Source organism: Neophocaena asiaeorientalis, unplaced genomic scaffold, assembly GCF_003031525.2.
Source record: "Neophocaena asiaeorientalis asiaeorientalis breed wild unplaced genomic scaffold, Neophocaena_asiaeorientalis_V1.1 scaffold129, whole genome shotgun sequence".
Lineage (NCBI taxonomy): Eukaryota > Metazoa > Chordata > Mammalia > Artiodactyla > Phocoenidae > Neophocaena > Neophocaena asiaeorientalis.
The window spans coordinates 8,416,371-8,425,313 of NW_020172446.1; the positions used below are offsets into that span (position 1 = coordinate 8,416,371).

At 58.5% G+C, this 8,943-nt stretch overlaps 2 protein-coding genes across 2 annotated transcripts in view; both read right to left on the reverse strand.

Annotated features, from left to right (window-relative positions):
- Positions 1–4,346, reverse strand: part of MYBBP1A (MYB binding protein 1a) — a 15,546-nt gene extending 11,200 nt beyond the window's left edge. The window contains 11 exon segments of the mRNA XM_024736312.1: positions 277–394; positions 501–668; positions 829–1,004; positions 1,871–1,978; positions 2,071–2,145; positions 2,235–2,318; positions 3,047–3,145; positions 3,341–3,619; positions 3,621–3,645; positions 4,260–4,327; positions 4,329–4,346. Of these exon segments, the coding sequence (XP_024592080.1) occupies positions 277–394; positions 501–668; positions 829–1,004; positions 1,871–1,978; positions 2,071–2,145; positions 2,235–2,318; positions 3,047–3,145; positions 3,341–3,619; positions 3,621–3,645; positions 4,260–4,327; positions 4,329–4,346 (1,218 nt within the window).
- A 488-nt stretch (positions 4,347–4,834) lies between these two features.
- On the reverse strand, positions 4,835–8,731 carry GGT6 (gamma-glutamyltransferase 6). Its single transcript, XM_024736322.1, is given in 10 exon segments — positions 4,835–4,982; positions 4,984–5,064; positions 5,066–5,434; positions 5,436–5,735; positions 5,737–5,794; positions 6,312–6,410; positions 6,413–6,513; positions 7,094–7,346; positions 7,732–7,852; positions 8,127–8,731. Coding segments are annotated over 8 exon segments (1,290 nt in total). The 5' UTR covers positions 7,228–7,346; positions 7,732–7,852; positions 8,127–8,731.
- Positions 8,732–8,943: the final 212 nt, after the last annotated feature.

The following is an 8,943-nucleotide window of genomic DNA, read 5'->3' on the forward strand; positions in this document are numbered from 1 at the left end:
TATATACACACAGAGGCAGGGGTTGGGGTGGGGGTCGGCCCTCAGGTAGCTCACTTTACACAGAGAGAAGGGATACCCCGGTCCCAGGTCCCTCCCAACAGCAGCTGTGCTTGCCCATCCCAGGCAGGACCACTGACATGGAGAGGAGAGCAACCCTCTCTTCCGGAAGCCAGCTGACCCCAGAGGCGGCACCCCCCACCCCAACTTCTTGGCAGGAAGCAGCCCAGTCGCCTGGCCCTTTCTGGCAGGGCTGGGCCACAGGGCGCCAGCACCTACCTTAGCAGTGACCATGTGCTCCCCGTAATGGCGGATCAGGTCCCCCTGCATCACCAGCTGCAGCTGCTCCTTGGACAGCAGGGGCAGGGCCGCGCCCAGCAGGCGGAAACACAGGTAGCTAAGGGGGCACAGGACAGAGCCTGGTCAGAGCCCTCGGACCCCTGGCCCATCCCTGCTTAACAAACCTGGGAGAAGGGATGGAGAGAGGTCAAGCACTCACGCACCTGGCCGGCCAGAACTGCTTCTTCAGGAGCCCTTGTTCCACAACTTCCTTCCAGAACCGTGGGAAGCTGTCTTCCTGGAGCGCCAGGCGGAGCAGGTCCAAAGCCACGGCAGGCAGCTTGCGTTCCTTCTTCACAGAGGTGGCCGCCATCTTCAGCACAGTCACCAGCCTGCAGAGGAAGGCGGAGGGGACTCAGGGGGCACTCCCTAAACAGACAGGGCCAGGGGCCTGGGGCCACATGGACACCCGACCCCAGGCCATGGCGCAAACCCATGGATGGAGAGGCAGCCCCGAGGCCCAGAGAGCCCATCTCCCCGCCTCCCTCACACCTGGGGATGCTCTCATCTGAGAACAGGTTGACCGGTCCCATCAGCTTCTCCAGCTTCTTGGGCACCTTCTGCTGGGCCAAGAGGAAGAGCTCCAGGTGCTCAGGGGAACCAAGTACTGAATTCAAGTCGGGCTTGAGGACTTTTGGCAGAACCTCCTGCAACATGGCCTCTGGGACCTGGCGTGGGGACATGGGTTGAGGGATGGGGGCCCCCCTCATAGCACCCTTTGTCTCTCCCCATGGGGTGAGTCCTTTGGGCCCTGTTCCACCTGCCAGCCCAAGGAGGGACAGCCACAATCCACCTTGCCAGGCACCAGAGGGTGTTCCTTAGAAAGCTCAAGTTCCCAAGCCCCAGAAGCTGGGTTTTAAACAAGCACCCCACTGATGCTAATTGGCCCTGGACCACCCTTTTAATTATTCCTCTCTTGGGTTTTGCAGAACTAGCCCATTTCTTATACAACGTGCCCCACGTGAAGGTCCTTCTGGCTCTGTGGCCACAGCTGTGCAGAAAGCCTTGGCCTGGGATGTACCGGTCCCTGCCTTTTCCTCAGCAGCGAAGAATTCTAGGTACTGGCCCACCTCCATTTCCCACACAGGGCAGTGGGGGCCCCTGAGGGGCCAGCTCTGCCCAAATCAACGGCAAACATGTTGAACCCACCGGGCACATGCCAGGCACTGTTCTAAAACGGCACCATCCAATATGGCTGCCACTGGCCACATGTGCACCCCAAGCACTTAGCATGCACTAACCTGAATGGAAATACACTGTGAGCGTTCAACACGCTGGATTTTGGAAACTTAGAAGAACATAAACTACCTCTACAGTTTTTTTGTACTGACCGCATATTAATACTTTAGACACAGTAACATGTTTTATTTAGTCTGGTAAACCATACCTATTTCTTTCTCACTTTTTAAATGTAGTTACTACAAAACGTCAAGTGCCACACACATTTCCCCAGGACAGTGCTGTGTTTCCACGAGTAAACTCACGTCGTCTCCGTTTTCCTCTACAACAGGCAGCGTTACCCCAGGCCCCATACCTGCGAGAGGATGTCCACCAGGGCCTTCTGGGGCTGCTCCTGCAAGTGGCTGTAATGCTGGCCCAGGACTTGCAGCAGCTTCACCGACTGCATCAGCGCCTCCGAGTCCTGGTACCCCCAGAGGCAGAGAGGGTGTGAGCAGGGCATGCCCCTCTCCCCTCACCACTCCAAGCCAGTCCACATACCCCCAAAACCCTTACCTTCACCAGCCTGCCTGACTGAAAGAGGGCTAGCACCCCAAACAGGTTTCCAAAGAGAGCAGGTCTCACCATCCCCTAGAAGAGGATTCCAGGCACTGGTGAGAAGGACCCAAGTGTTCCCCAGCCCTGGGGCCGCTGACCTCCCCGGGGCCACTAACTCTCACCTTCTTAACCTTCTGCAGGTCGTATTTCTCTTGTATCTGCTGCAGGATGCTGCCCAAGGGGATGTCTTCAAAAGCCTGTAACAGCTGCCAGGAGGAAAGGAGGCGTTCTGGGGGAGCGGCCCAGCCACATCCCAAAGGCCTCCATCTCCTCCCACTTCTCCCTTCAACTTCTGCCCAGAGGCCGTGGACCCCCGCTCCCACCCCAAGGATGCCTCAGAAACTGCCTACCCGCCTCTGAGCAGTGCTGAGGATAGAACACAGCTGTGAATGGAACTGAATCTTGCCTCCCTACCCCATGCCCAGCTGGGGTTCAGAAAGTACCTCCTTGGGCCGCTAGATTGCTCGACTGAGATTCCCAAACACTCTGTCCCCACAGCCTGCTCTGAGCCCCCCCGCCAGGCAGACCCTCAAGGACCAGGTCTCTACAGCCCTTCCATTTGTTCAGACTCCTTAGAGATAGCCTATAATTAGCTGAAGTGCCCCTTGGGAGAAGAGGGCCCCCCGAACCCTGCAGAGATAAGAGAAGCCACCCCAAAGCTTACTACCCCCAGTAAATGTACCTTAGAGGCTGGTCAACCCATGTACCCCAAAGCGAACTCAACCTTCCAGGGCACCTGCCTGGGCTTCTCTGCACACAGGCCGTGCTCATGCAGTTTTCTCCGCGTCCACGTGGGGACACCTCCCATCAACTCGGATGCCACCCCATCAATTTCTCGGCTGCCACTTCTCCTGCAGCTGGGACATCTGCCCTTCTCACTCCCCCACCGTTTTGACCAGCAAGGCTGAACCCATTCCAGGAGCCACCACCTCACCTGCGCCAGGGCCAAACTGTAGCAAGGCCGGGCTGTTTCTCGTCCGACCCCGAGCCCAGTGATTAGGCGCTTCAGGGAGTACTTCAGCTCGGATGATCCCTGAGGAACCAAGCACAGCCCCAGGTGGGGCAGTGAAGAGAACCGTCCGGCACCCACTCATCCCTTTTCCCCGGCGCGCGCTCACCTGCGCCTCCACGTTCGCGACCACATGACCCCGGGCCCAACTCCTGGGGCCCGCCGCTACATCTTTGCCGGGATCTATACAGCCCCCTGTCCCAGGTCCCGCCACCGTACCTCTGGCCTTGCGCGCAGATACTCCAGCAGCTTCTCCGTGGCCTCAAGCCGCGTCTCCTGCTGCGGCTTCGCAATGTCCCAGAAGAAATCCAAAAACTCGCGGCTGTGTTTGAGCAGGCCATGACGGTCGGCAGGCCGGGCGCCACTCTTCGGGGCCTCTCCCGGAGCCGGAGGCTCAGCAACGTCCGTACTCTCCGTCTCCGCCATGCTTGTCGAACACGTGGGCTCTGAAGACTGCCTCTTCCAGGTCGGGTCGCGGCGCATGCGCACTGAAGTGGGTCGGCTGGGGGCGGGGCGGCCTGGCTCTTCTGTTCTCAGGAAGATCAGGAGTTTGAGTTTTATTCTGATTGTGATGGGGAATCACTGGAGGGTTTTACGCAGGGACAAGGCTTGATCCTACTTACACTTTTAATAGATTATCCTGCTGTGTGGAGGACGGATTGTAGGAGAGCAGAGGAGAAGCAGGAAGACCAGTTGGAGAGGACCAAGGTAATGTGAGAACATTCCAGCTAATTTAGAGCTGGTAGTGGGTGATGGAAAAGAGAGGGATGTTAGGTTTGGGGCTAACATCAGCGGGTAGGCTGTGGTATCACTTGAGCTGGGGGAAGAATTCTCTTCGTTGTGGGGAGCAGTGAGGGGGAGGTGGTGGGGTTGAGTTCTTCAAATCAGAGATACCTCTTACAGGGCGGCTGAGGAGTGCTACTGGCCACGCCTGTTTCTTGGCTTGAGAACCTGTCTCTGGAGGATTGTCGTTCAGAGACCCTGGCGCTCTGGGAAGCGGGGAGGTGAGGGCCAACGCTGGCCTTGAAATTCCACACACCCAGCTCCAGCCCCTTTTGTAGCCCGAGACACCCAACTACTCATCCTCTCAACCACTTCCTTGCTCTGCTGTTTCAGAAAGTGAGAATAAGTGGTTTACCTTGTACATGTGGTGCCCCAGCAGGTGAGCAGAAAGACAGCAGCCCGGCTCTGTGTCCCTGGGTAGGGGGTTTCCTGTGTTGTCCATGGGCGAAGCCCAGACACCAGGTGCCTAAAAGGCTGATGTGAAAGTAACCGAGAAGTAGGGATGGCACGTGGCGTCCAGGAGGCTTGATCTTTATTTTGTTTCCAGCCCAGATGAGGGGGACCAGTGGAGTGTGGCCTGAAGGGGAGCACAGGGATGCCAGCAGTGCGCAGGGATCTGCCTGCCCCGCCCGGAGGCCCAGAGCTTAGGGAGGGGCGTGGCTTTTTTCCACCTGTCCTTGCCGAGCTGGATCTGAACTCAGGGCCGTCCCCAGGCCCTGGTGTTCTTTCCTCATTGTCCTCAGGCTCCTTAGCTGAGAAAACTCAAGTCCAGGCGACTGATCAGGCCAGAAGTTGAGGGCCTAAGCCAGCAGTGGCCACGTGATTGATGTACACTCGTCATGTACTCCATTGGTGCTGGGCCCGCTCTGCCCTGGCCTCCAGGCTTGAGACCCCCTACTCCCACCCACCCCTGCCAGGCACTGCCCCACCTTAAAACCCCTGAAAGGAGCAGCAGCCACTGGGCACACTGGAGACACGGGCGTGCTCTGCGTGGGCTGCCACCTGAAGCAGGGTCCCTTAGCCACAAGCTCCGGGGCTCTCTGTTGGTCCTTGCTGGGCCTGGGTTTGGGGCCCAGCCAGGTGGCTGAGCAGTGAGTGAGTGAGTCATGACTCTGGCAGCTGCAGGGGTCCCTGAAGGCATGAGCCCCAACACGTCGGCCTGTGTCATCTGAGCTGTCAAGAAGGATGAGGGGACAGGCCCAGGCACTGTTTGCAGACTCGGCCACCAGCTTGCTGAGTAGAACCCCAGGACTTGGGGACAGGCGTCCAGAGCTGAAGGAACTGTTGAGCGAGGAGGTAAGGAGCACAGAGCCGCTGCTGTCCACGGTGGCCAGGACACTGCTCCCGGGGCTGACGGCAGCTTGTAGGGGTGCTGGGCAGGGCTGCACCACCCCGGACTGTAGAGCTGCCTCCAGTAGTTCCAGGCCAGCTGAGGGGCTGGGGGTGGTGAACAGGATGCCCTGGGGCACAGGTAGCTGCAGTGCTGACTCCAAGGTGGGCACGGGCCTAGCTGAGGGGCCCTCCAGCCCGCAGACTCAGTAGAGCATCCCTGGCAAGGTCTGGGGTGGGGGCAAGTGCAGCCCGGTAGAGCACAGCTGCCAGTTTGGGGTTGGTGGCTCGAGCCCCAGGGCCCAGGGGAGTCCCATCAGTGTGGCAAAGTAGGGGACAGAGGCCCTTTGTGCCCTGGGCTGCGTCTACCAGAAAGCCCTCTTGAGCCAGCATGGTGGGGCCTACCAGCAGGTGTGGCGAGGGCAGGCGGCCAAAGTGTGTGTGTAGCAAATGCAGGGCAGGCAGAGCCGAGGGTAGCCCCAGGCCGGGGGCCAGGGTCTGACGTCAGGGCAGTTGAGTTGCCTGAGGAGCTACTACGGAAGAGGCCCCAGAACATGGCACCTGGGAGGAGACAAAGGGGTCACACAGGGGTCCGGGGCACTGACTGGTGTCAGGGGCACTCAGTAGTCCCAGGTGAAGGGTCACTGACTTAGCCTGGGGTTAGTGGTTACTGACTAGGCCTGGAGACAGGCATCAGTAACCAGGCCTGGGGTCAAGGTCATACTGATCTGGGATCAAGGGTCGCAGCCTACAGTTGGGGCTACTGCCCAAGTCCTACGTCCTGCTCACCAGCCAGCCTTGAAGGCCAGGGGCCACTGACCGCCTGAGTTCCATCTTACTGATCATGCCCAGGGTTGGGGTCGCTGGCTGGGGTTGTGGGTCACTGACCTAGCCCTGTGGCATGAGGACGCACCACCGCCAGACACAAAGCTGCTCCAAGTCCAGCATCCACGACGTTGTCCCCGGCAACAGACAGCTCTCAACCCAGGTGGGAGCACATGGCTGCCGCCAGAAAGGGACGGTCTTGGGACTGGGGCCCGTGACTCCAGCCCTCCCCCGAGCTGCTCCTAGCACTGACCTGTAGGGCCGATGATGCTGCCGCGGTGGTACACGCCAGGCCTGTGGGAGTGCCCACTGGCTGGAGGGGCCCCAGAGCCCAAGGTTCCTGGAGAGGCACAGCTCTGCGGAGTTGCCTCACGGCCAGGGAGAAGCCGACGGCCACCAGCAGCAGGGCGGCCACCAGCTGGGCCCAGGCCCCGGGCAGACTGCCAGCCTTGTTCCTGTAGAGAGGGATGTCCCGAGCCAGAACCAGGCAGGCGGACACCCAAGAACCCAGCAAACGATTCCCAAAAGGTTTGGTCTTGCTTGCAGGAGGAGTGTAAGTTTGCCGAGGAGAAAGGGCCTCCTGGCAGAAGTCACAGCATGTCTGGAGACACAGAGATGGGAAAGAGCTTGGGGGAAACTGAGTCTCTGGAGAGGAGGTTGGAGAGGTGGGTCCAACCGGTCTGGAGGGACGCCTGAAGGGGGCTTGGCAGGCTTGAGGAGCAGGGCCCGGCCAGGTGTAGCCAGGACCAAGCTGCCCAGCAGGTGCCTCGTGCACCAGGGGGTGGGAGCTGGGAGCCTTTGGCAGAGCAGCCGGCAGGGCTGACTTGATACAAATGTCCCTTCAGATGCACAGACCTTGGATTGACCGGCACAGGCAAGGCCTGGGGCTGTAGCCGGGGGTCCCCCCACTCAACCAGAAGTTTCCTAGAGCTGGCCAAGCACGGGGTTGTCTGGCGCTCCTTAGGGGCTCCAGAGGGAGGGACTTGCCAGCCTCAGTCCTGAGTTGCTGGGTGCCCAGACCCCTCTCTGACTCACCCAGAGGAGTCCTGGGGCCCCGAGGGATGTGGAATGAGCTGCTCTGATATCTCACCCTCTTCCTCCTCAGACTCCAAGCTTGGTTCCCAGACCAGCAGCTTCTGGTAGAGCACAGGCCCTGCTGTGGGTTCCATGGCCCACGGTGCCTGTCCGCCTTCCAGGCTGAGTCTTTGGAGGCCCTGCCCGAGCCTAAGCCCGTGGGTAGGAGGTGGAGGCACCCTTGCGGAAGGGTGGTGTGGAATCTAGAACAGGTCTGGGCAGGGCACAGGGCCAGGGAGGTTGTGAGTGAGCCTGCCCCACTAGGGCACAGGGCCCGAGGGGCTCTTGTGGCAGGGGACCCCATCAGGGGAATGAGAAGCCCAGTCCTAGGGCCACAGCCCCTGAAACCCAGGGCACCCGCAGGCCCCTCCTTTTAGGGGATGCAGCCTTTGGATCCCGGTCCTGTTAAGGCTCTAATCTAGGGACGGGAAGCTTGAGTGAGAACTGCAGTACATTGGCTTGGATCAGGGCTCAGCATGTGACTAGTTTCTGGTATAGGGATTTCTGGTCTCTGGCTTGGGTCAAGGCTCAGCCTGAGGCCACTCCAGGGGTCTGGGTTTCCCTATCTGGGGAGCAACTTGGGTGGTGAAGGTACCTACCTCCCTGGGCACGTCATGCGGCCCTTATCCAGCAGGTGGCGCCATAGGGCTCTTGGGGAGCTGCAGCCTGGAAACCAGGTGTTTCCATATTCCTTCACTCTGGGTTTCACTTCAAGGAGTTCTGTGGGAAAATCATAGAACTCCAAAGAGTGCTGCAGTCTCGTCTGTTCTCCAGTCATCTCTCTGCTGACCGCGCTCTGCTATGAGCGCCTCAAACCCCAAACCCTCCGCTGTGCTCTCAGCAGACCATCTGTCCTCCCACTTCACATATCAAAGCCAACACAAGAAGCCCTCTATATCCACCCCCAGCTACAAACCCACCTTCCACCCCACTCCAATGGAAAAGCCTATTCCCTCCCTCTGGTTCTGGCCCCGACCTCTCCCCCACTTCTTACCTCCTGCTTCCCCAGGGACCTCACTCAGTGACCCCCCCCCTTCTCTCCTGTAGCTTCACAGCTTCTCTGTGGGTTCCTTCAACAACATTTAAGTGTCGAGTCTTCAGAAATTCCTCTCCTAGGTATGTACCCAACAGACATGTCCTAGAATGTTCGTAGCTGCACTAGTTGCAACAGCCCCAAACTGGAAAGCTCACACACCCGTTATCAGCAGCGTGATCGCAGTTACATAGTGCGATACTCTGCAGCGGTGAGAACGAGGGGCCTACAATTGTATGCAATGACATAGATGGATCTTACAAAGACACGACGACTGAAAGAAGCCAGGGACGAAAGAGCACATCCTATTTGCTTCCATCTGTATAAAGCACAAGAACAGGTGAGCCTAGTTCCTGTCATTACAGGCCAGGAGGAGGCACAGAGGGCTTCTGGGATGCTTGGTGATGTTGTTTATCAATCTGAGGTCGGTTGCGTGGGTTCCTGATTGTGAAAGGGCATCCAGCTGTACATTTGCGACACGTGCACTTTTCTGGAGGTATACTGCATTTCAATAAAAAGTTTTTTAAAAAGCTGGAGTATCTTCTCCATTGAAACCACAGCCACACTCGGTGCTTTGTGACCGCCTGGAGGGGTGGGATAGGGAGGGTGGGAGGGAGGGAGACGCAAGAGGGAAGAGATATGGGAACATATGTATAACTGATTCACTTTGTTAGAAAGCACAAACTAACACACCGTTGTAAAGCAGTTATACCCCAATAAAGATGTTAAAAAAAAAACACAAAAAACCACAGCCACAGAAATCGTCCTTTCATCTCAC